General features: G+C 38.6%; 1 protein-coding gene and 2 pseudogenes across 7 annotated transcripts in view; all 3 read right to left on the bottom strand.

Annotated features, from left to right (window-relative positions):
- Positions 1-372: 372 nt before the first annotated feature.
- On the bottom strand, positions 373-1,417 carry LOC142425674 (glyceraldehyde-3-phosphate dehydrogenase-like; annotated as a pseudogene).
- Positions 1,418-3,405: 1,988 nt separating this feature from the next.
- The window catches only part of RNF111 (ring finger protein 111), a 93,981-nt gene continuing 71,320 nt past the window's right edge, over positions 3,406-26,066 (bottom strand). For 4 of the 7 annotated variants that reach the window (XM_075530601.1, XM_075530600.1, XM_075530602.1 and 1 more), the window contains 8 exons: positions 22,914-23,172; positions 18,010-18,358; positions 15,490-15,642; positions 14,338-14,464; positions 9,947-10,039; positions 8,347-8,442; positions 6,651-6,778; positions 3,406-5,062 (listed from right to left, as the gene is read on the bottom strand). In XM_075530601.1, the coding sequence (XP_075386716.1) occupies positions 4,945-5,062; positions 6,651-6,778; positions 8,347-8,442; positions 9,947-10,039; positions 14,338-14,464; positions 15,490-15,642; positions 18,010-18,358; positions 22,914-23,172 (1,323 nt within the window). In that variant the 3' untranslated portion in view covers positions 3,406-4,944. The remainder of the gene's footprint in view (positions 5,063-6,650; positions 6,779-8,346; positions 8,443-9,946; positions 10,040-14,337; positions 14,465-15,489; positions 15,643-18,009; positions 18,359-22,913; positions 23,173-26,066) is intronic. The other 3 variants (XM_075530597.1, XM_075530598.1, XM_075530599.1) reach the window with 3 other exon arrangements.
- LOC142425600 (NADH dehydrogenase [ubiquinone] 1 beta subcomplex subunit 1 pseudogene) lies at positions 10,077-13,854 on the bottom strand (annotated as a pseudogene).

The raw sequence follows: 26,066 nt of genomic DNA, 5'->3' as shown, positions 1-26,066 counted from the left end.
TCCTTCCACAGAATATAAACATAAAGCAAAAGTGATCCAGTGATTTGTACTCGATTGAACAGTCCATAATGAAAATTACTCTTTCATTATTACAGCCATATCAAAATAACCAAACCCACTGCCATTGAGTCCATGCTGACTCATGGCGACCCTAGAGGTTAAGGGTAGTTTCCCAAGATTGTAATTCTTTTTTTTTTTTTTAGGTACAGTGTACTTTATTGATGGTGCATAACAAGGTCGGGCTCTCTAAGGCCCTCCCTTCCTTCAGGGGGTTCCGATGTTATATTCTCAGTATGTTAAGGGATTGAATTAGGGGCAAAGACTCCCCAGCAACTGAGAGCCTCTCTTCCTCTAGTGCTGTTGCTGGGCTGCTGGTCCAGGGGGCTCTCACTCCTTGGAGGCCATGTGGACCATGAGGTCCACCACCCTGTTGCTGTAACCAAATTCATGGTCATACCAGGAAATGAGCTTGACAAAGTGGTCGTTGAGGGCAATGCCAGCCCCAGCATCAAAGGTGGAAGAGTGTGTGTCACTGTTGAAGTCACAGGAGACCACCTGGTCCTCGGTGTAGCCCAGGATGCCCTTTAGGGGACCATGGGACGCCTGTTTCACCACCTTCTTGATGTCATCGTACTTGGCAGCTTTCTCCAGGCGGCAGGTGAGAACCACGACGGACACATTGGGGGTGGGGACACAGAAGGCTATGCCAGTCAGTTTCCCATTCAGCTCCGGGATAACCTTGCCCACAGCCTTGGCAGTGCCAGTACATGCAGGGATGATGTTCTGGGCAGCCCCACGGCCATTGCGCCAGAGTTTCCCAGAGGGGCCGTCCACGGTCTTTTGGGTGGCAGTGATGGCGTGGACTGTGGTCATGGTTCTTCCACGATGTCAAAATTGTCATGGATGACCTTGGCCAGGGGGCTAAGCAGTTGGTGGTGCAGGAGGCATTGCTGACAATCTTGAGGGAGTTGTCGTACTTCTCATGGTTCACGCCCATCACAAACATGGGGGCATTGGCAGAAGGGGCAGAGATGATCACCCTCTTGGCACCGCCTTCAAGTGAGCCCCGGCCTTCTCCATGGTGGTGAAGACACCGGTGGACTCCACGACATACTTGGCACCGGCCTCGCCCCACCTGATGTTGGCGGGATCTCGCTCTTGGAAGATGGAGATGGCCTTCCCATTGACAACAAGCTTCCCATTCTCAGCCTTGACGGTGCCCTTGAACTTGCCGTGGGTGGAATCATACTGGAACATGTAGACCATGTAGTTCAGATCAATGAAGGGGTCATTGATGGCAACAATGTCCACTTTGCCAGAATTGAAAGCAGCCCTGGTGATGCGGCCGAATCCGTTCACTCCGACCTTCACCATCGTGTCTCGGGGATGCGGCTGGGATTGCACGGGAACGGGAGAGGCGGCTTCTGTCGCACGAGGAGGAGCAGAGAGCCGATTGTAATTCTTCACAGGAGTAGAAAGCCGTTCTTTCTCCCAAGGAAAGGTTGCGGGTCTCTAACTGCTGACCTTGAGGTTAGCAAGATAACATGTAATCACTTCACCACCAGGGCGCCTGAATATAGAAACTGTAAAGGATTGATAGATGCAATTTGTTTGGACTTCTCTTGGAAACCCACATTAAGCTCCTGACACACAATTTGTGGAGAAATTAAGAAATCCTAAATGTTAGTTTTCCCATTATATATCCCTTGTAGGTCAAAGAATAATGGTTTTGTAACCTGTGCCAATTCTGACCCTCTGGTCGCACCTGCACCATATTGAAGGCTACTGATGTTGACACCTGGGCTCCTACAGGGAGGGCTATGTACTAGGAATCCTCTATCTTATCTCCACAGAAAAAAGTCCAACCTATGAATAAGGCCGACGAAGGTCTCTGGTGGTTTCGCAATGCTGATGTTATAATCCCAGGCCAATCCGCATCCACTGTGCTACCAGGGCTCCGAGAGCCTTAGTTAGGATTTGATTTCTACTTCGTAGGTGACAACAGAAGGTTCAGAACACTTGGCTGAAAGTCGGTCAATGTTGTACAACTCAAAATCCAAGCCTATCTGACTCCAAAGCCGTAGTTTTAGAACCACTTTAACAAAGAATCTGTGTAGTTGATGAAATTGTCCAGAACACACAGGCCAGAGAGGAAACTGTCCCAAACAAACTCAACTACAAAAAAAGACAGGTACGTTTATTCTTTGTAGCAACAAACATTTACTGTGTAAACAATTCCTAACTCAATAAAATGAACTCAGTGGCTGAGTAAAGACAATTTCTCTCTTGATAAACTCAGTACTGAGAAGTCTTCACTATGCCGCACCAAAGGACGCACTGTGCTGCTGGAGGAGAGGCCTGGAGAAGAAAGCGAAAAAGTAGAAAGTGCTTTCTATCTAATTAAGTGATTACCACTCATGAAAAAGCAATCATGAAATATCTAAGAGAGCTTATATTTTAATTTCAGTGTTAACTAGTTTCCTATATATTAATTTTTAAAACAGTTCTCTGTATTTCAAATTGTTAGTGCTCAATTCCTTAAGTGTGCTAGCAGCTAAAATGAAGTCAACAAATTAAGTTGCAAATACCAGTTTATCACCTGCATAACAAAAATAAGGATTTCCTGATGCAGGGATTCTAAGCTGGACAGCTATCACTGGTTTTCATTTTGTCATCGGTTGCAGTCGGACACGGGAGAAACCAGGCAAAGCGCAAAAAGTTAGAAATGGTCAAGATTACTTTCTTCCTTAATTTATTGTTAATAACACTTTCCCCTCTGTAATTAGGGCAGTAGTTTAATAAAGTTCTATCATTAACAACCCAAGTATATGCCACAAATACCTGTGTTAAATAAATTTCAAGGTAATGATGTTTACCTGCATAAAAGAATATAAGTAACAATTATGAAACAGGTGTGTCTAAACCTGATGGCATGTTCAAACACACAGAAACTTGTCTGTGCTGCTCGTGTTTGGGAGACACTCCGAGGGACTCCCTGCAGAGCCCCGCCTTACATCCACTCCTTCAGCCCCTGGGATGCCTGGCGGGCTTACAGCTGTCAGTCCTACATCCATGACAAGCTCCCTGCTCTTTGCTCCCTCTCGCACAATCCCCCAACTTTCCAGAACTGCAGCCAAGTCGTCAAGCTTATTTTTAAAAAACTGTTGTTTTCCATTCAAATTTTAAACGATAATAGTGTCTATCTTCACACATAATATGCTAAAGCATGTTGTGGACCATTATTACAATATAATATTTAGAATTACAAAAAAATCAAATGGCAAGTAGTTATAACTGAATAAATAAAACATCAAATTACTCAAAATGACATCTGAGTAAGAGCATTTTGTTTTAATTCCACGATATTTAATAAAGATGGGTGTGTAAGAATTAATTATGAAACACAAAGACCATAGAAATAGAAATTATTTATTAATCAATCCACTTACAAAGCAGGTGGCTTAATGCAAGCTTACTGACATCTTCACATATGATCCATGGGAACATGTCTTCCACATACAGACAGTGCTCTTACTGACTGGATGCAATTGCCCTCTGGGGCATATTAAGCATGTTGTAACAAATAAAATTAGGCTATCCTGTATATGAAAGTATCTTGATAATAATATGCATCCTGAAGTGGATTAAAATTTCTCCAAAAGGAGAAAGGTTAGTACATTTTTAACTTTATATTCTATATTATGCAGTAAATCTTAATTAATAGAAATTAACATTTTAAATCAGTGATTGACTCTTGGTAATGTACGAAGTGGGAGCCTACAGCCAGAGCAACAGTAGCTTGACAGTATAATTTGTACCTCACAGTATCTGCAGACTTACTGTTTTTCAAGTTTAGAGAGAAATAAAACAAGAGACATGTAGATTCAGCTAACTTTATTTATCTTTATACTAATAAAAATCTCTTAAAATGATCCTGGGACCTTCAGAAGTTGTATGAATGCATAGATACCTGCCAATGACTGAAATTTTATATCTTGACTGAATGTGTTTACAAAATCAATGTAAGTTAATTATCTTCAACTATAGTGCGTAGCAGAAGACTGAACAAAATTCTACATGTCTTTTTCAATTTCCCTAAAGTTTTGTTCAATCTGCAAGTATATACAATTCAGCTAATTGAAATTAATATTTAGTGTTCATGAGCGCTGTTTCACAGCAGCAAAAATTGAATCCGGGAAATAAATTTCCAAATAGTATAGGAAATAGAGAAAGACAATCAGAACAGCAGTCTAAATATATGGTATCAATATTCAACTCTATCTGCACTGTGCTGAGAGAAGGATACACCAAGAAAATTCATATTGATCACTCTGGTGATGTGAATTAACACCTGCATCTGATTGAATATGGTTCATATTGTGTTCCCAGTATTAAGGATGACATTTTACTCAGAGCTCCATATTGGAAATATACAGCAGCCATTTTGTCCTAATTCAGGAATGTCTTAATACACAATATTATCATTTTCTAGAGGATCTTTATACATTAAACTAAAGCACATGATTTGATTAAATTAAAGGAAGGTTAGTAATGGATTAAAAAAATCATTATTCTCAAGGCCTGGTACTATGTAAAAACAAAAAGACCACACAATTCTACTTACTAAAGCAGCTAATCTTGCCTGCAAGTTCAGGGTGACAAGCCCGTAATATGTGCAAAGAAATGCAATACAAGGAATCATGCAAAAATACAGTAAAATGATACAGGAAAAATGTCCCATCTAGAAAAAAGCTTTTATAAATACATCAAAATCAACTGTACACATTAACTGTGGGTCTAGCATTAGTTGTACCACATCGCAGAGCCAGCACTCTACGAAGTTCAAGGCTCCCAAATCTGCGCAGGTAAGTCATGCCATCTTTGGTTGACTGCAGTACCAGGAAGTGTGGGAAGGAGGGAGGGCAAGAGTTCTGAAACATCGTGTCAACTTTCACTTGGCAGCTGGGCCTCAATGTCCACTCTGCATATGGGGCACTTCTTGTTGGTGATCAGCCATTGGTCAACACACACTTGGTGGAAAAGGTGCATACATGGAAGGCGCCTGTTATTGGCAAAGAAACAACAAAAATTAATTTTATAACGGCTTTAGGTGGTTTTGTAAACAACTATACATATGATAATTCAGTAATTAGTAGGCATCATTCGCTTCCATAAATAAAACTCTTCCTAAGAAGACTTAAATACAAATTATCACTTTGGGCAACATGAAAATAAAAAATGACCACAGTAATTTTTACTGTCATAGCTCTGGAGCCAATTAGATAAAATCCCATGAATTATTGAGAACAAGAATTACATTGGTAGTAATTCCAGTTTTGTTTCTCTATGTGAGTTGTCAAGGATAGAACATGGCAGTTACATTTGCTGTTATTTAAGATTTCAAATATATTCTTTATATCACATTAGCACTCTTTGGTCAGAAAGTATTGTAAAAATATTATCTTGCTTAATTGTCTCAAAAGAAGAACTCATATTGTAAACACAGAGTGGCTATGTTATCCTAATTAAGGCAAGTCTTCATATGCAATATTATAATTCCTGTCTATGTTTATCTTTAGAAATTAAACATAATTAAATTACATGTCTGACTAAAGTTATGAAATATTATTTTTATGGGCTATTCATTATAGCCACATAACACTGTTAGTCTCTTATTGGTAAGTTAAAAGGATATGTTTATTTTATCACATTATATCAAATTATCATTTAGACACTAAGTAATAAAAGCAAGCTTCCAGGCAAGATAGGAAACATTAAATCTAAGTTTAACAGAAGGATAAATGTCGTTGGATTATGTCCATTTACTTCCATTCATTGTTTTAGTGACCATACAGTTTCAGATTTAATATATTTTCCTGTAAGGATCCCAATGCATCATCAGTGATTTCTCCTTGAAGTACAAGGGGTCTTCACTTCAACAAGTTCATGGAAAAACTCCAGTATCATTTTTCCATTTTTCTACATAGTATCAATACTATAAAAACCATTGAATTCTGCATTGATAAGCCATTATCAGAACTACAGTATTCAATTAACCTTGTATGTGATAAGAGAAACAGCTGCTTACCCATAGATTTTTCCTCTCAGCCAAAGAAAAAGGTTTGGAAAATTACCTTCATAAATTGGGACAATAGGATTATGGACTATATAGAGAGATGAAAGAACTTGCTGCATACTGGGATTATGTCACATCTTACAAACCAGAGAAGGGGGGCTAGAAGGGGTACCTCAAAGACCGCTGTGCAATGAAGTACAGAGTTCCCCTGGAACCCTGCTAAGCTTTGGAAAACACGTTAATGTCAGTACCTCTGCCACCAAAGCTTCTCAAAGAAGCTGTGAGAGAGACAAGGTCAGCACTGAGACGCTGGGTGCTAGTACCAGGAAAAAAGTTTTTCCCACAAAATTCCTGGAGTGGCTATTTCCCTTATCCAGGCGGTACTTCAGAACCCCACCTATTGGTGTTAACACAGAGGCTCAATCTTTTTATTCCTTTGAAACGAATTCTACATGTCAGACATGGGTTAACAGAGTACCCAGCACTTATCTTTATTTGTCTACTAGTCTACTATAAGATAAAATCCTTTATATAACAGTTTGGCAACAGAGTTAGATAATTAATATCTAGTTACCTCACATCTTCACCTTCCTCTAAAATAGACAAACAGATAGTACATTTTTCCTCTGTATCTTCCTCAGTCCCTTCTTCCCCATCTTGTTTGCAGTGCAGTTTCCTCTGTGAGAACCAATCAGTTGTTACCTTATTAGTAGAGATGACATTATTGAACAACTGAGTAAAGTCTGTATTTATTTGAAGAACAAAACAAACAAAACTATACATTCACCCACAACTTATTTCCCAACTAACACTGTCATGAGAATTAAGAAACTCTCCTCAATTAAGAACAACTTTAACACCCTGTAATAATATGCATCAAGCAAAATCCAATGTACAGAAACGTATTAATTTTAAAATGTACTACTTAAAATCAAATATAAACTCTAATCTCTATTTCTGTCCGTATCACAAGCTTAGCTAAACAAGTTTTATTTTACTAATGAATGTTGTAAATAATACCCATATAAACTAATCGCAATTAAATCAGACAGTAAAAGAACTTAATTTTTACCCTTAAATACAAATGGAAATAGTTTTCACTTTATTATTTTCTGTACAACATCAAGTGCTATTAAAAGCAATGTGTTAGAAAAAATCTTATTTAACATGTCTACCCCATAATGTCCACTTTATACTACACCAGAGCGTAAAAACACACAGATTGAAGGGGGGTTTGGGCAGGAGCATTAGAACTGACTGTGATCATGTACATACAACTCTTTTTTTGAAAGCGATGTCATTGTGGAAATGGGTAATATGTGAGTACTCTATCAAGAAAGGAAGAAGAAACCCAACTCACCTATGCCTATCTATGATGGCTGTGGGTGAAGGAGGAAGGGTTTTTGCTTAGAGGACACTGAGTTTATTTTAATGCTGATGGAACAATTTGGAGAACATGATCAATAATGGTTGTACACTACGAAGAGTATAATCAATGGTACTGAATTATACATGCAGAAGTTGTTGGACTGGAGAAGGTTTGTTGTGTATAATTTTGCCACAATTGAAAAAACAATGAATACAAGGAAAAAGAAAATGTTCTACAATTGAATGTGGTGATGACTCCACAACTCTTCTTGTTATAACTGAACCAGTGAATTGTATGATACGTGGACGAAGTGCCAATAAAACTGTTAAAAAAGGTGGTGGGGAAAAAAAAAAATTTTTAACTTCTGAAAAAATACAGATTGAATAAATATCCCTCCAAAAGAGTGACTACTTAAATGGAGTATTAGTTATATGAAGGCATTCATGGAGTTACTAAAAATAACACATGTAAGACTGTGTGAATGATTTAATCTCATTTGTGTGCTTTTAAAAAGTGGTAAGACAAATACAAATACAACTTGTATATATACATCTGTATATAATGCACAATCTGAGAGCACCAAACAAATATTTAACCCTGATTTCATGTGTAGAAAGGAAAATTGACTGGAGAATGGAGTGGAAGAAGTTTTAGAACGGCGATTTTTACAGTTTAAAATAAAACAAATTTATGCATTGATTGCTTTGCTAATAAAGTATTTAGTTGCTAGAGTCTACAAAGTCAAAGCCATATATATATATACACACACACACAACTACTACACTGTAAGAATTTCAAGAATAATGAGGAGGCCCTTCTGGCTTAGTGGCTTAGTGGTTAAAGAAGGTCAGTGTTCTAAGCCACCAGTTCTCCTCAGAAGCCTCAAAAAATAAATGCTTACCTTTTTGTATTTATGTGGATATGTGCATCTTTCAATTGTCCCCTGGGATGCTCCACGATTGACATTTCCTAATCTTTCTTCCAAATGAATCAATTCCTGAAAGTGATAAATAACTAACGTTAAATATGCCACGATGATTTTTCCTACATAAGTAGTATAAATATTGGCAAACCAATCAACTTTCATACTTATTCGTTTACAATGTAAATAAAGTATTCAAAATGCATACTAATGGTATGTATAAAATTTTTTCTTATATATTTTAATGCTTCCTCACCTTTTTTCTCTCAAATCATTTATGTGCTATGGCCAAATTAGCCTTAGAAATGTGGGTAATAATACGGTACAGTAATAATATGTAATAGTAATGTGAGTATATATGTATATATAAAATGAAATTACTCTAATGAATAAAGGAAGCCAATACAATATTGAGAAGCAGGAAGGGCTAGGATAGGAGGAGGAATAAAAATGGTTAGCATCAGGTAGAAACGGATGAGTGATGCTACACGCTAAGAACTGCGGTCAATGACGTGAATTAAAGTGGGTACGCACGGCTGCAGACCTGCACCCCATTCACAAATCAAAAGAGTGCAGAGAGTCTGTCGGTGGGTGGTGCCCAGGCAACTCTGACTTGCGGCAACGCTACAGTACAGAGTAGAACTGCTCCACGTGGTTTTGAGGCTCAGGCCTTCACATCCACTGCCACCTCAGACACTCCACTGCCTTCTAATGCTGGTCATTAAAATAATCTTAAGGAGCCTGAAGTTGGGGTTGAACTTGAAGTTGACACAGAGGTGAAGTGCTCTCAGTTGTTCACCAGAAGGTATGCAGTATGATCCCCCTAAGAGAAAAATGTGCCAGTCCGTTTCCCTAAAGAATGAATGGGTCCAGAGCACCTTTGTGCTCAGAAGTTATTTTAAATGTTAAAGTCTTATGTAAGATGTGCCTAATATAACACTTCATTGTATTTCCTGACTGCTGTTTCGCTGATCGTTGGTGAGGACTTTTGTTTTATATTAAGGTGTAATCCACACTGACAGCTGGAGTCTTTGATCTTCATTAGTAAACACGTCTAGGTCCACTTCAGTTTCAGCAAGCAAGGGAGTGTCATCTGCATACTGTAGGCTGTGAAGGAGTCTTTCAATCCTGACGCCATGCTCTTCTCCACGCAGCCAGCTTCTCAGACTACTTGCTCAGCATACAGATTGCATAGAGCAGAAGAAGATGAAATATTGAAGGACACCTTGCCTGATTTTCAACAACATAGTATTCCCTTGTTTTGGTCCAAGGAATACCTCGTGGTCTATGTACAGATTTGATAGGAACATATTAAAATGTTCTTAAATTGCCAATCTTTGTCATGTTATCAATAATGTGTTATGAACTATACAGTTGAATGCTATTATAGGGTCAATAAAACACAACTAAACATCTTTCTGGTGTTCTCTGCTTTCTTCTAAGACGATTTGATATCAGTAATGATATCCTTCATTACAGATCATCTTTTGCATCTGGCTTAAGTTTCTTTAGTTCCCTATCAAAATGCTGCTTCATAAAAGATGACTGTGCAGGTAGTTACATTCCTTTCGTCACACACCTCAAAATTCCCCCTGAAAGGTCCTCGGAATGATGCTCCATCCAGTCCTGATGAAATATAACGGATGTGAGGATAGCCTGCCATGTCAGGAACCTATTTTAGTAGAAGAGATACACTAAGTCAATTAAGGATAGGCTTGGTTTCGCTGTCAACATTGAGTAATTCAAACCCATTCAAATTCAGCCTCACCAAGTACCTACAAAACTAAGCATTCTATAAATATACTGGGAACTCTTAAAACAGCAGTTTCATGAGATTCCTAATAGTCATTCTTCTACTTGGCTTATTTGGCATAAAGAATCCTATGTAGAAAATGTCCCAACTTAACATTAGGTTTATGGGAAAAGTCATTTTGACAGATTTGATTTCCTCAAAAAAATTTACAGAAGCCACTGACATCCATTTTTGCTGATTTTATCCATTTCACAAGACAAATATACATCCATATTCATTTCCTTCTAAGCCTTCTAATCTCCAAATTCTCTGTGTAGCATACTTATAATTATTAGCTCTCCATCACTGCCCCCTCACCCCGGGCCCCTACCACAATACTAAAAAATAATTCACCTAGTTCCTGTCTCTATAGATTTACCCCTCTTGGATGTCATATAAATAAAAGCATAACAACAACAAAGCTATCCAAAAAAAAAAAAAAAAAAAGAAGAAAGAAAGCAACAAATATTAAAAGCCAGGGCAAATTATGTCTGGTTGCTGCCAGTGAAGTGTTTTAATAGTGTGTTCTAATACGTTGTTAGACAGTCGGGAGGTTGTGGGATAGAGCACCATTCTTCTGTGTTAATAAATCTCCAAATTAACTTTTAACCAGCTTTCATTCAATAGCACATTATCTAAGGCAACGTACACATGGAAAAGAATTTAAAATAAGTAAACAATAACTTTTAATTGTCCAATAGCCTACAGAGAAAATTGTCTACAACTTTCCGTAAAACCAAGTTTCAGCATATAGACCAACCTCCCACATGACTACGAAAAGTCAAAAAAATCAAGTAAGAAACTGCTGGCCACAAAACTACCTACCCCAGCGCTCACCTGTATTCCTCCCAAATCAGCTCTCTTTTTCTAGATGAGCTTTCCCCTTGTCCTACTCCACGTCAATCAGGATCACCTGTGCTCCTGCTAGCACCCTCTCCAATGTCCCGTCCCTCTCTCCCTGCCACCAAGGCAATGCTGACCCAAAGTGGCCCTGCCCCCACCCCATCTCCAGGGGTTTCCCAGACTGTAACTGCTTACTGGAGTAGAAAGTGCAGTGTCTCTCACAGAGCTTCTGGTGGTTTCTAACTGCCCGCCCCGGGGATCTCAGCCCAACAAGTTCACCGACAGGGCTCCTGGCCCGGTGCATGCTTAAGTTAATTACCACACTCAGTCGTCCAGTGGTACAAGCCCGCCACAAGTTCTCCTAACCAAAGATCTCCTCTTAATCCTGGAATTGCTGCCATCCACTTCCCTTCCCGGTCAAGCTTCTAAGATATGTACTTTATATTCAGTCTCCACATTTTCATCACCTTACAGCAATCTAAAGAAGCATCTCATCTGTCCTTTCCCGTTGCTCAAAGCTCTCCAACAAGAGCCACCGTATCTCACAGATGCCAAATACACCAAACTTTGTTTTCTTCTTCAAACTTTGTTATCCCTTACTATTACGACTATTTTCCCTGAACCTTTAAAGCTAGTTTTAAAAATCCTTCACTCGAACATCTTATGATCAACCTTAAAATAATTGAATTTTTAATTCCTCAAAGATTTATCTATATATTTTCCCAAGAAAAACTAACCTTTTTCCATGAATTAAAATTACCACTACACACTGACAAATAATAACAGACTGACATGGCTACTGTAGTCCCCAGTGACAACACAGGCCTTGAACCTGGTCCACTGGCTTGCTCGAATCTGCTTCTGCACAGACATGCTCTTCAAAAGCTGTCCTTGAGAGACATCCCCAGCAAGGAGTTGATGATCTCACACTGTCTGGTGGGCAGGGAGAATAGGCAGATCTCCTCCAGGGACTGACCTTCATGTCTGTGAGCAGATGGCCTAGCCTAGAGACAGGGAGCCACTCCTAATCTTTGCCTGGACCTCCACAACCCCAATCACGGCCGCAACATCAACCTTGCCCCCAGAGGTAGCTGGGAAAATGTCTGAAGAAGCCACGATGGGCCCCCCTGGGCCCTCCTCCCACTGCACCAGTGTCATCATTTGATGTTTTGTTGGAGAAGAAAGCATATCATATCTTAAAGCTAATTAACTTTGGAGAACCAGATCATATATTTAACTTCCTATTGGGCATCTTCACTTTGATACAGTTATTTCAGATTGAATATGTCCAAACTTAACCCATTAACTCTGTCCCCAAACCCTTCCCTAATACTCTCAAATTTAGTGATTAAAACTATTCCACTCAAAATAAATCAAGCTTCTTTTTTCCCCAAATAATAAGCATGGCTTTATTTTTGACCTGGTTTTGGAATGCGCGCATTCTGTAACCAGCCACCGCGTTCACTTCCAGGTAGCTTCCTCACTGGGTCTCAACTCCCTTTTAATTAATCAACTCTTACTCCGGAAGGCAGTCAGTTTCTCATCATTCTTTCTGTCCAAATAACATCCAACGACAACTCCCACAGGGACCAGGATATGAACCAAGTGGTCACGCGCCATCTGAATTAAATTCACCATGATTGCTGTGCCCGGGTGCCAACCACGACCCCACGGACCCAAGGGCAGCGGCGAGCTGGGCCTCCGGCGCGGGCAGAAGCTGGGCTAAATCAAGCTCTAACTTTCAGCATGAACCTAATGATTATTCAATCATGTCCCATCATTTTCATGCCAATTGACATTGTCTCACTCGGGCATTTATCAACTTTTCTGCTATAATAGTATTCTGACTGACCACTCTATAACACATTTTCCACTCACCTGAGAAAGTGGCCATCCCAACCACAATCTGAACAAATCACGCTACAGCAGAAATTTGACCAGGACATGCAGAGATGCTTCATTCTTTTTTTTTTTTTTGCTTCATTGTTATTGAAGCTTACCTCACTCCTAAGCTTTCAAAATACCAATTTTACTGGTGTTTATGCTACTTGACCTCTCTTCCCAAGCTGTGACTTCTGAAAGCCCACAAATTCCAATTCCAAAGTCAACTTAGAAGTTAGAATAAAACTTTTTGTTTTAGTGTAAAGGTTCTGTAACCTTCCCTACAGTACCTCTACCTCCACAAGACAGAACATCTCCCTTCTGTCACTTTTTAAAATATGGGTTTTTGTATTTTCAATACGAAAGTTTAAAAAAGGACCTGGAGTGGGAGGTGGCTGGAGACCCAAAGCCCATCTGTAGACAGTTGGACATTCCTTCACAGAAGGGTCACGAGGAAGAGACGAGCCAGTCAGGGTGGAGTATAGCACAGATGAAACACACAACTTTCCTCTGGTTCTTTAATGCTTCCTCTCCCTCCAGCCCCCCAATATCATGACCTCAATTCTACCATACAATTCTGACTAGACCAGAACTTGTACAATGCCATAGATAAGAACCTGAAACACAGAAATTCCAGGACAGATAAACCCCTCAAGACCAGTAATGAGAACAGAGATACCAGGAGGGGAAAAGGAAGGCAGGGGGACAAAAGGGGGAATTGATCACAAGGATGGACATATTACCCACTCCCAGGGGACGAACAACAGAAAAGTGGGTGATGGGAGACAGTGGACTATGTATATGAAAATAATGACTTAGGAGTCAGCAGGAGGGGTGTGGGGGGAAAATAATAATGATTTATAAATTATCAAAGGTTCAAGAGGGAGGGAGGAAAACAATGAGGAGATGTTATCAAGCGCTTAAGTAGAAAAAAAATGCTTTGGAAATGATGGCAACATAAGTAGAAATGTGCTTGACACAATGGATGAATGTATGGATTGTGATAAGAGCTGAAAGAGTCCCCAATACAAGTATTCAATCAAAAAAGGGGGGGGGGAGGACCTTAAAAGGTAAAATGCGAGTCAACAAAATCTGAACCTATTCAAATGAGATAAAGAGAATCAATAAAACCCCACAGGTGAGAAAACAATATATGAAAACATGTGAAAAGAGCATAGAGTAAATTAGCTGAAGCATACTTGTCAAAGTGACAGTAAATGAAGTTATTCTGTACATTTAAGAAAAGTCTAATGCAAACTACAAATATTTCATTTAATATATAAAATACTTTTATGGGTGGATTTCTATTTAAGAATTTTTCTAAAATTTCTATTACAGTACTTATAACAACTAATAGATTAAAATAAAACATTTCTAATCAAATTTATCATTTCGAGTAGGAAAGCTACTTATAAAAGGATAAAGGTCAGGACGATAAAAATGCAGCACCTTACCATTAAAGGAAGAGCTCCTAACTGTAAGTGATGAAGTCGAGGAGGTGCATGGTAATGGGCCAAGTGCGGATGCAGTGCACCAGGTGTATAAGTAGCTGCAGTCACTCCAGCTTCAATTCCTAGCTCCCTGATAAAGGATGAGAACAGTTTAAGTTTTAGTCCTCATCATAACCTCTTTATTAGCAACAAAAACGGAGTATAGTTTATATTTCCCCAAAAATGTTTAAGTTCCTTAAACTGGCACAGCTGAGAAAAAAGTTTAGACTCCAAATATTTACCTAATAATTAACTTCAAATTTCATTTTGAAATCCAAAGTCAATCATTCAATTTTGTGGCCAAGAGCAGAACAGCACTTGAACTCACGTCCACAGTTTACAAAGTAAGAAAACGAAATGAAAAAGCCTGACTTTACTTGTGGCACATGAAACAGTTTGCTTTTGTGGTTTATAGGAACATTACAGATGCTTGGGGCTTGTGTTTGTTTACTAGACACACTTCCTCTGGACTGCTGGTATCCAGGATAATTAGTGTAGCAAACATTTCTATACCTCACACAGCAAAATAAATAAATAAATAAAGCGAGAAACTGGTTATGTGCCAGTTTATTCTTATTTATTTATTCTTTATTTATTTATTTATTCTTATTTATTCTTATTTTCTATCCTGCATCAAAAATCATTGTAATCAAACTCTCAGAGACAAAGGACTCAGAAAGAAATGTAATAGAAGCCTGTTTCTACTTCTCTAGGAAAAATCACAAGCCTAGAGAAAAGTGCAAGCCGGATCTCTCGTGTCAATGACAAGAGTTGGGAGAAACTGGAGCAATCATGAATCTAAACTGGTGGGGGTGGAGCAGCGTTGCATAAAAATTTGTCAAAAGCAGGGTCCTTTTAGGGAACTCATTTTAAGGACAGGCAGCCTTGGAAAAAAATGGAAAGCAGCTCTCCTATAGTTTACACAGTTCCCTGCCCCCGAACTCATGTTCCTACCCTTTCCTCTCTAGGTCTGTATAGGAAGCAGCCCAGAGTGCTGCATACTACATTGTCCCGCCTCATCCTTCTGCATGGCACTCCATTACAAAACATATCTTCTGGCAGTTTTACCACAGGATGCTCAGCAAATTTTGAAAAAGAAAAAAATCAGATACTGACCAGGCAGATCTTTCTGGGGCTTGTCGAGGGTGTGAGGACATCGTCTGTGGCACATGAATGTGATGCCCATGGCCATAGTTTGGGTGCATCCTATGTGGATGTGGAGGGGGGCGTTCATGTGCCCGCCTGGAAACACAGAACACAAAAAGACCACTGGAAATAATTGAATAAATGGTTATTTCTTAATGTAGGGAAAAATAACACCCCTACCTAGTATTCATATTATAAGCATTTCTAAAGTAATCAAAAATTAATTAAGTTGTAAAGATAACATAAACATTATTTTAAATGAAAAATAAATTAAATACCCACAAGTTCCGCCCATTCTCACTACTGAATATTCCTAATTCTTACAATTCAAATAATACTGGAAAATTATCAATGATCATTTTAGCATCGCTTTGCATACATTATGGTAGATGTTTTAAGCAGGAGAATATTAGGGACTGGATGCAAATTAAACTTCTGAAAATTAAACACCCCAGCAAATGTTTCAGGCACAAAGAGGCAGAGAAATGGAGGCTTAATTTACTTCTCTTTTACATTATAATACTATCCTACCAATTTTTAATACACAATAATGGAGGGGAAAAATTTTCAAAATATATGTAACATATATAAATTAAACTACTTCTATTCACATGCCTTAGATTGCATCCAGCTTTTATTATTACCATATATAATCCTGTATAAGCCGACCCTAATTTTACAACAAAAACTGCATTAAAGTAAAGGGAGGGGTGGGGTTGAAAGAGGGATCACAAGGATCTACATGTGACCTTCTCCCTGGGGGGATGGACAACAGAAAAGTGGGTGAAGGGAGACTTCGGACAGTGTAAGATATGACAAAATAATAATAATTTATAAATTATCAAGGGTCGGGGGGTGGGGGAAAAATTATCAAGGGTTCATGGGGAGGCAGGAGAAGAGAGCAGGGAGGGAGGGGGGAAAAAGAGGAGCTGATGCGAAGGGCTTAAATGAAAAGCAAAAGTTTTGAGAATGTTGAGGGCAACGAATGTACAAATGTGCTTTACACAATTGATGTATGGATTGTGATAAGTTGTATGAGCCCCTAATAAAATGATTTTTAAAAGCAGCAGCAGCAGTAGCAAGGATGGCCCCTCTCAAAAAAAACCTCCAATAAAAATGTACTGAAAAACTCAGCTTATACACAAGTATATACGGTATTTCCCTTTCCTAAAGGTAAGTCATATTCACAAATAAATTCAAATGATAACAAAACTCCAACAAATGGCATTCAACGATGTTTAGACCCAGCAATTCAATTTGGCACACAAGGTTACATGTGGACTGCTAACCACAAGATCACCTGTTCAAAAACACCAGTCGCTCCACAGAGGAAAGATGCATCTTCCTAGTGCCACAAAGATGTGCAGTCTCAAAAGCCCACGGAGGCAGTTCTACTCTACATCCTATGGGTTAGCTATGTTAATGGTTGTGAGAGAGGGAGAGTTCCCTCCTATGTGTTCCTAAACTCATCTGCAGATTTCTGGGTTGAATCTTAATGATTTTTATACTGAAGGATATAAAAAATTGGTTAACTTTCTATTAAAAATTACTATTTATTAGAATAAAATCAATAGTCAGATATTCTGAATGTAACTTTAAATTAGAAAAGTTAAAAGAAAGATTCACAGTACATTACTAATTCAATCAAGAATTTTGTAAATATTTCCCGTAGAGGGTCAAATAGACAAGTCATTTTGCTGTTACAATTATTTTTGCTATTATTACATGAAAACAGCCAAAATAATATGTAAATGAATGACTGTGTATCTGTGTTCCAATAAAATTGTATTTATAACAACAGGCAGACAGGACTTCACCAATCCAGTTTGCTGCCCTGAATTAGGTAATCAGACCCTGCTGTATAAAAATAGGACCCAAATATAGTCTTTTTATATTTAAAGAATATTTTAATTTTAATTAAACTATAAGCTAAGAAGACTGTTTCTTGTATATCAGTTGTTGAAAATCCTATTAGCATACTTCCTCCTTATGGGTTTAAAAAAAAATTCACAGCCATCAAGTCCATTCTGATTCAGAATGACCCTATGGCACAGGGAAAAACTACCCTTATGGGTTTCTGGGCCTATAAATCTTTACAGGAGGAAAGAGCTTTGTCTTTATCTTGAAGAATGGCTAGGGCTTTCAAACTGCAGCCCAACGCGTAGTTTTAGATCTTGTACCTCGGGATCATCAACTCAAAACATTAATTTTTACTATGGAATGATGCAAAAAGAAACAAGACTGATTTAAATAATCACGGCCTACATGCTCAGAGTGAATTGATTCCACTAAATAATCTGCTATAAACTTGTTTTGTCAACCTACAACACAGGAACGAGCAAGACAATGACAATGGTTAGCAAAATCGTTAATTTCCTAGGGATCTGAAGATCGAATAGAGTTGCCTTGTGCCAAATGATTTCATAGTTTTAAAGAATAATGGAAACAGGAGCGCTTAAGCACAATTTTGTTTTTAAAAACCAAACATACGTTGGATGCTGCATCATCCTCCTCCTTTGAACTTCCATCCTCTGCATCACTTCATGAGGATGCAGTCTCTGTGCCGGAGGCGCGGTAGTTGGGATGTGGTGCGAAATTGGCTGGTGAGGAGGAGGAAGATGTGGAGGAATCGGTGCAGCTGCGCTGGGTAAATGAGTTGGGGGTGGAGGTGCCACAGGGTGAGAGGTTGCATGAGAAGATATTTGCGAGTGGAAAGCATGTACAGGGTGAGGAATAACATAATCCACTTGAGGTGGAGGCTGAGTCTGAGGAGGGGCATTTCCATGAGAGTGGGGGCAGGCAGAGGTCTGATGATGAAGTGGTCTTGTCAGAGATGCATCTGTAAGGAAAACATTTCAACAATGTTACACAGGCACCGCGTCATGCAATATACTGTTACATATTCCTACTGTTTGTATGCAAACATATTACAACATATTTACTTTTTAGGAATACGCTATCAGTGCTTGAGTCTGTTCAATTCTGCTTTGCAACCTGTTTTCTTTGAATAATCTTGATTATCTTCTCATGTCGACTTTACTTCATTCAGTTTCACAACATTCTATTATAGGAAGGAATGTACCAAAATTTACTGAAGAAACCCCCATTGGCAAAAACTGGACATAACCCAAATGCTAAAATAAACATGTGTAATCTCTCTTGAGCTCATTCTTTTTGTCCATCTTTAATATATGTCTGGTACATGAATACATACTACTTACAGTTTGGGTTGCAAAAAATCACTTAAGAATTTCTGTGTCTGAGAGATTAATTTATAATCATGTATGTGCTGCAAAAATACCCTTTCTAAAAGGTTACCATAATTTTCAATCTCAGCAGTATATGAGATTGCTGATTACCTCTACTCTATCACCAGATTTCTAAAATTGATGCCAAGTCTTACATTTGAAGACCACTTATCTTTTACTCTCAGTAACTATATATACTTATTTCACTAGATTAGGCTGGCTATTCACTTTCTTATTAATTTAGAGAAATTCTGTTTATAAGAGAACGGTGTCATAAAGTGTAGACATTTTTTCCATATCATCTTGTGATTTTTGCCATAAACCATGTGTGTGGTAAAATAAACTACTTACTTATAAATATATAAAAACTGCTTCCTTCTTTCATAATTGGTGGGTTGTTGGAAGCTAGTGGCTTTGAGTTGGGCTGCTAACCACAAGGTAGGAATAAATCTTTGTCTCCTAGGATTTGGGGGCAAAGTTCATTTTATTTGGAGCATGTTCTTGGTAGTATGGCATGGTGCTGTGGCCACTCTAGTTGCATTACAGAAACATTTCCTTCCATTTTTAATTCATTTGATTCTTTCACACAGCGTCAATGTCATGGTACCAGGAACTCATTCAACAATAGTCTCAAAGAAACCCTTACTTAGCAAGTATTTGAGGGAAGGAAGCATTTTATAAGACTCAATGTAAATTGTGATAAATTTTAAAACCAATTTTGCAAAATGTTTTTCGAACAATCCTTTACTCTTCAAGAAGTCACAAAACTCAGCACTTCTAGTGTTAAAAATACATCACTGAAAAAAATTTTAAAAATTAAAAAAATACATCACTGTTTTAAATTCTTGGCATAGTTTCCTTTCAATGTTTTATATTTCTACAGTCATTTAGCATCTAACATGTAAGATATAATAATCGCCAACATTTTAAAATTAAATTTTAAATTACGCATAATATAAGGTGACTAGACGCCCTGCTTTTGGTGGGACAGTCCCGATTTTTGGAAAGAATGCACGACAAGCTAGGGTATATGGTTTATGGCTGCCATGTGGCTATTTCGCCAGGATATGAGTTTTATCAATGGTGTCCTGCTGGTGTCCCGCTTTACCGATGTGAAAATCTGGTCACCTTAGCATAATAGCTTTTCACATCCTGGTCTATGATCACAGGGGATTCACCGTAAGTTTAATCTATATGTGAGCCTTGCAAATGGATTTGGGGCTTCTTCTGTCATTCACAGCTTTCTATACAACTAGGTATTTATGAAACCTTGACAATTCCTATGCAGTAAAAATTATTTCCATATTAAAATATATTACTGAGTACCAGACAGATTAAATAGCTTGCCCAAAGTCAGTATGTCAGTGACAGCTAGGAGGTCCCTCAGATCTATCCTTCTAAAGCCAATGTTCCATCTATTACACCATGTTTTCTTATCCAGGAAATTTTAGATGAAGAAGGGTTTAAGAACTAAGTATCTCACACCCCAAATGAAAATATAATACTTATGGCTAAGGAGAAAAAAACGAAAAGTGTAGAAAACTGTGATTATGGATATATACATATATATTCTATTCTACTTAATATATTTATAAATATACATTCTATTAAATATACATACATGCTTTGGTAGATTACACACACATACACAGAGAACAGGGTCATGGATCAAAATATCCCTATAAAAAAGTGAATACAATTTCCGACCTTGTCTCATACTCCCCCAACAAGGAGTAAAAATTGGTATAGCCCCTTGAAGAGACATTTAAGTCCCTCTGTGTGTTTGTATGTATGTGTGTGTGTGCAAAGAAAATTTATGACAGTTCTATAAAGAGCTGTAAAAACCTTTGAGATATTAAGAGTAGTGGGATATAAGGATGAGGGACTGTTGACTTCTTATTCTGTAACTATGCACCAATTAACCAGTTTTAGGATATATAAGAATTACTTTTATAAATGGGGATGGGGGAATTAAGTTGTCATTAAGAAAGAAATGGGCTCACCTAGAGCCTGAATACCTCAGGACAGTATTTTTAAGAAAAGGCAGAAACCATACTCATGAGTCCCTAATAAAAGAAAAGAAAGTATTTCAAACCTGTCTACACATACTGATGCGTCTGTTTAGATGCAGAATCTCCCCATGTGTCACCGTTTCAAACACCGAATCCTGTTCCCAACATGTTTTCCAACTTCCACTTCAATTCTGAGATACGATATTAGAAAAGGAAAATGCTTTGTCCTAGTGGTTCCCTGTGCGAATCTGTGCTGATTCTAGCTGTGACTCTAAGACCCAGGTCTAACAAGTGTTTTAGGAGCAGAAGTCATATCATTAAAAATCATGCTTTACCTGGCATCAGAATTAAAGATAAATCTCTTAATAGCGTCTGTATTTATTCTAAAACATTTTAGTGCATAAAAATATTTCTAGTTTCCATTTATCATTTTATATTTAACATATCAAGTGCATGTTACACAGCATAAGGCTATCAGTTATTTTCTAATAGATACAATCTTCTTTAGAGAAGCATACTTTAAAAAAAATAAAAGCACGCCTTATTCTATTTTAACTGCCTGTACCCAAGACTGTGACCATATATACTCAAGTATACGCCAAATGGAATTTCAGCTGAGACACTGAATTTACCACAAAAAACTGCACTAAAAATGTGCTGAAAAACTCGGCTTATACATGAGTATATGCAGTAATAATTTATTTACAACTGGAAAAACTTTGTCAAGAAAGCCTTATTTGTGGTTAATAATTCTTAGACAAAATTCACTTTACCAGGCCTAGAAACTATTAAAGTTGTAAATTTCTTTATATGGTCTCACCCCTCCCCCAAGTTTTAATCATTTTATTGGGAGCTCTTACAGATAAAACATTCCATAGTTCAATCATATCAAGCAGTATTGTACAATTGCTACCACAATCAGTTTCAAAACATTTTCTTTCTTCTTGAACTCCTTGATATCAGCTCCCCTTCCTCCCGTCCCTCCCCCACCCTCCCGGGTACCCTTATTTATTTTTTCCCCTATAAAAATTTTTTTGGAGGGGGGGGCATACCATACACAATCCAACATATCCATTCACATACAATTCTGTTGTTTGATCCCATCAAATGGGGTTATGCGGTCATCAATGCTACCAGCTCCCTATTCCCCCCTTTCACCACCCCCGCACCTCTTCCCATACCCGCAGGGAACCATTACTCCTGGTACTCGTTTCTGAAGGGTTATCTAGCTACTGAACCATTTTAAATATACAAGTGAATATGCGCAAATCTAACATGACCAATGAGGTAAAATAAAAACCATTATAGTAAAAGGGAAGAACTATTAAAGAGGAGGATAGTTATGAGCTCCATCCGGGTTCTACCACACCCTGGAGTTTTTATCCCTTCTGAGAGGGACTGTCCAATTATCTCACAGGTGCATTCTGGGTCTCCACTATATCCATGCCTTCACAGTAATTTTGATGCTTGCTTGTGAACTTCTGATACCTCTTCCCATCAACACTTCAAGATCATACAGGCAGGTGTGCTTTTCTCCATGTGGGCTTTATTGCCTCCCTGCTAAATGGCTGCTTGTTTAACTATAAGTCTTTAGAACCCCAGACACTATATAGCTGGGGTACCATCAGCTTTCTTCACCACATTTGCTTATGCATTCATTTTATCTTCAATGATTTTGTCAACAATGCCAATTAGAACAAACAATTTTTGTACTGAAGTAAGATTTAATCATAAGATGGATTTAAGCAAAGTCCACCTGCTTCCTGTTGCATTTGCATATGTATACACACAGATAAAGAATAATTCCTGAAAATCTCCTTTGCTGGGAATTAAAACTGATATTTAATACTAATCAATTCAGAGATATGAAAAGGTGTATGTTAGGTTGTAAAATTGACCAAACATAACCTTTTCTTCCTGGCCCTTTTAACCATTATCTGTCTGCCCTTTTGACCTTGGACAACAGGTTTGGGGGAAACACAGGACAAATTAAATATGAGATGAAGTGGAGAAAGTTAATTCCACTCTTAAGCCATATGAAGTCAAACAATCTATGAATTAGAATTGGTGAGAAGAACATACAAAGTTTCATTTACTGCCTTTGGTTTCTTTGTCAAGTTACATTTATACTTACAAGGAGGTGGCATATAATGTCGACACGATGAAAGTGCGGCTTGTGGAGGGGGCTGGGGCTGAGGCTGCGCAACCATGTTTGCTCCGTAGCCATCCATTGATAACGGCTGACTTGGGGCAGCAGCAGTAGCCTGATGGCCAAAAATTGCAGCTCGGGAAGACGAAACAGGGCAGCAGGGATCAAATGCAGATGCTCCGTGAAAACTACCGCTTCCATGGCTTCTGATCCCACTGTTGCTCAAGTCCACTGGCAATGCCTGCTATATTTAAAGAGGACATGTGTTTTATCTTTCCAAAGTTTGAGAAAAACATTTCGCTATGTCATATAATACAAGTATTGCAAATATAACCTAGAAAACCAGAATCTTTGGATTACAAGAATTTTTAAAAGGGTAATTCATAGTGCAAAGATCTCTTGGGCAATAAGAAAATGCTTATGGTGTCTTAGATTGTCAAAATTATAGTGATTTTATACTTAAAATATATTTTATTGAATTCAGCAAATGATGATACTTTAAGGAGCAAACAAGAGTTTTATCTTCTATTAGAGACCACAGAAACAGGAGTGGTGTTTTGTATTGCTTATTTAAATATAAATATTTGTCAACTGCTCTAGTTTTCAGGACAGCTGTCCTTGATTAACCATAGAGAGAGTCCATTCCCTATCAAGAGCTAAGAGGCTTGGAGATGACGAAGGTGAGGATAGTGAAACACCTGCCAGAGGCACGGGTCCCCCGCTGACTTCAGAGGGCCCAGCAGCAGTCTTTGCGCAATGAATGTGCTCCAGGCTCAGGGGATAAGAGGACCAAAGGATCTCTGGATGTTACAAGCAAAGAAGGATACCAGTGCGGCTTTGTCAGGAAGAAAATGGGAGTCCCTTTCCAGTAATATGTGCTTACAACCAATTGAATTTGTATTCCTTATTTTGAATTGGTAAATACAATGTATGTTCTCAAATGAGGTAAATTTTACTTACGAATATAAGAGTAAACCCGAAGCATTGCTACAAAATCAGAGAGATTTTAATTAAGCAAAACAATCAAAAATGTGATGTTATTCTTTTTCAACATAGCCTCCATCTAGGCCTATACACTTCTGAAAGCAAGCGTTTCCTTCTATCTCTCTAACACTCCCCCCCCACCCCAAACTCTGCACTGATGTACATTACATCAAACCAACAGTTTTGGCATCCAGAAGGACTCAAAATTATGTTCCTTTTTGATGTTCCTTGAGTTGGGGGAGCAAAAGGTCTATAGGAGTAAGACCAGGATGATGGGGCAAGGTTTCTCAAAAAACAAAAACAGGTATATTGCCCTGTTTTTTCTTGCGGGGGATGGGGGGGTAACTTGCTCAGAATTTCCCTGGAGGTTTTCTTACCCGTGCACTTTTCTGTTTCCTTAAAGTTCTTTTATATAAAACCCTTATAATCATCCAACATCTTATGGGGAAACCGATCAAGATTTCCCACATTGAAGTCCAAAGCAATAGCTGCCATAGCCTTCTGAACTGACCTCTTCGCCTTAAATGGAACTGGCCCAGCAGCCCCCTTGGAAGCCACTGTTTTAACTGGGCTTTTGTTTAAGGCGCCCCAATGAAACTGAAGATAAGCCTATTACAGAGAGAACTGCCAGCAGCCAGCCCAATTGCAGAGAAGGCTTAAACATTTCATTTGGAGGAAATCTGCACATAGGAACTGGAGCCCTTCCAGCAATACTTTTTTACTTACCCAGTGGTATATTGCAAAATTGTGAATTTATATTTAGGCCTAACTTTCCCTGTTATTTCCGTTAAAAGCTGACAACCAGAATAATTAACATCCTAGGAAAGGAGGCAAGCTTTCCCATGAATCCCCTTTTCAACCAAAAAATAGATCGGCTGAAAAGCTGAACAGTAACGCTCCTGAGGAACATGGCCATTCAAACAGTGAACCCGACAAAACCAAGGGAGCAGCATTTCAAAGGCTCGAGTGGCCATCTAAAGTGCAGCACCTGGTCTCTACTTGTCCGCCCAGAGGAAAGAAGAGTGAAGGAGACATTGTAAAATGCAGGGAAACAATTCATCCAACAGATAAAAGACTTTGTGAAAATCAGTCTGCATGATCCTGTGACCAAAACCAATTGTTTCGAAAAGAACATTAAGTTTGAGTGGGAGAAAATGTAGACCACAACTAAAAATCATGAAAATGATCTGCCTTACTAGTCAAAATGAGAATGATGGAACAACCAGACTATATATAGCCCTTAGTCACCCTTCAGATCTGACGCTCAATTCACTCAAGGCTCAATCTTCAGTCAGACAAGAGACAGGTCTGTAAACCTGCTCTGCAAGCCTCAGCCAATTCACAATGAAGTTTTAAAGTGGGAGGGGCAGTATTGCCCTGAAGTTCAGCTGGCAGAGAGATCAGCAAATAGGAACAGGGAACCCAGGGGATAAGTGGGAACAGCACAGTTACAGCAAGGGGATTGCGACTACTACCACAAAACAAAGAATGAAAACGAATCGGCACTCTCAAGTCTCGCTGAAACCACAGCACAATGTTCAAGATCAAGTACGCAAGGAGAGCCACACAGTTGACTTAGGATGGAAGAAAAGGGTACACATACAATTCAGTTAGCGCTATCATTGCATTAGTGCAAAACAACAAAACAATTCTTGAATGAATAATGTGGGAGAAATAAGTCAATCTACTTATTCACATTTTCATAATTAGGGAGAGGGGAGCCTTAAAAATTCATGGAAAAATATCATGCAATTCTAGTTTTTCATAATCTTTATAAAGTTCCCTTGTATAAACTCCCTTTTGTTAAGTTAGCTTTTGTGTCAACGTGGCTTGCCAGAATCTTTGGTAGTGTGGCAATAAGAAGCTCCCTCATAAAGTCCCTGATGATACCTTGGGGGTGTGGCGTTTTCTCGTTTATAAAATAAATTGTCTCAAACTGGTGCTCTCTCTACTCCTACCAGTCTGGACCTTTCGCCTGGTTCCTTGGGACTTGGGCTGGCAGTCCAATATGTGGCCAGTCTTGGATCCACTCAACTCCGATTCCATTGACCTGTGGCCTTCCGCCACCTTCTTCATCACCAAGGAGATACATACATACATTGAGACAGTCTCCATTGTAGCGTCTGATACACAGACTTGAATTGGCCTGGGTTT

This window comes from Tenrec ecaudatus, chromosome 14, assembly GCF_050624435.1.
Source record: "Tenrec ecaudatus isolate mTenEca1 chromosome 14, mTenEca1.hap1, whole genome shotgun sequence".
Classification (NCBI taxonomy): domain Eukaryota; kingdom Metazoa; phylum Chordata; class Mammalia; order Afrosoricida; family Tenrecidae; genus Tenrec; species Tenrec ecaudatus.
Note: the sequence above shows the minus strand (reverse complement) of the source record. Positions and strands in the feature narration are given on the sequence as shown.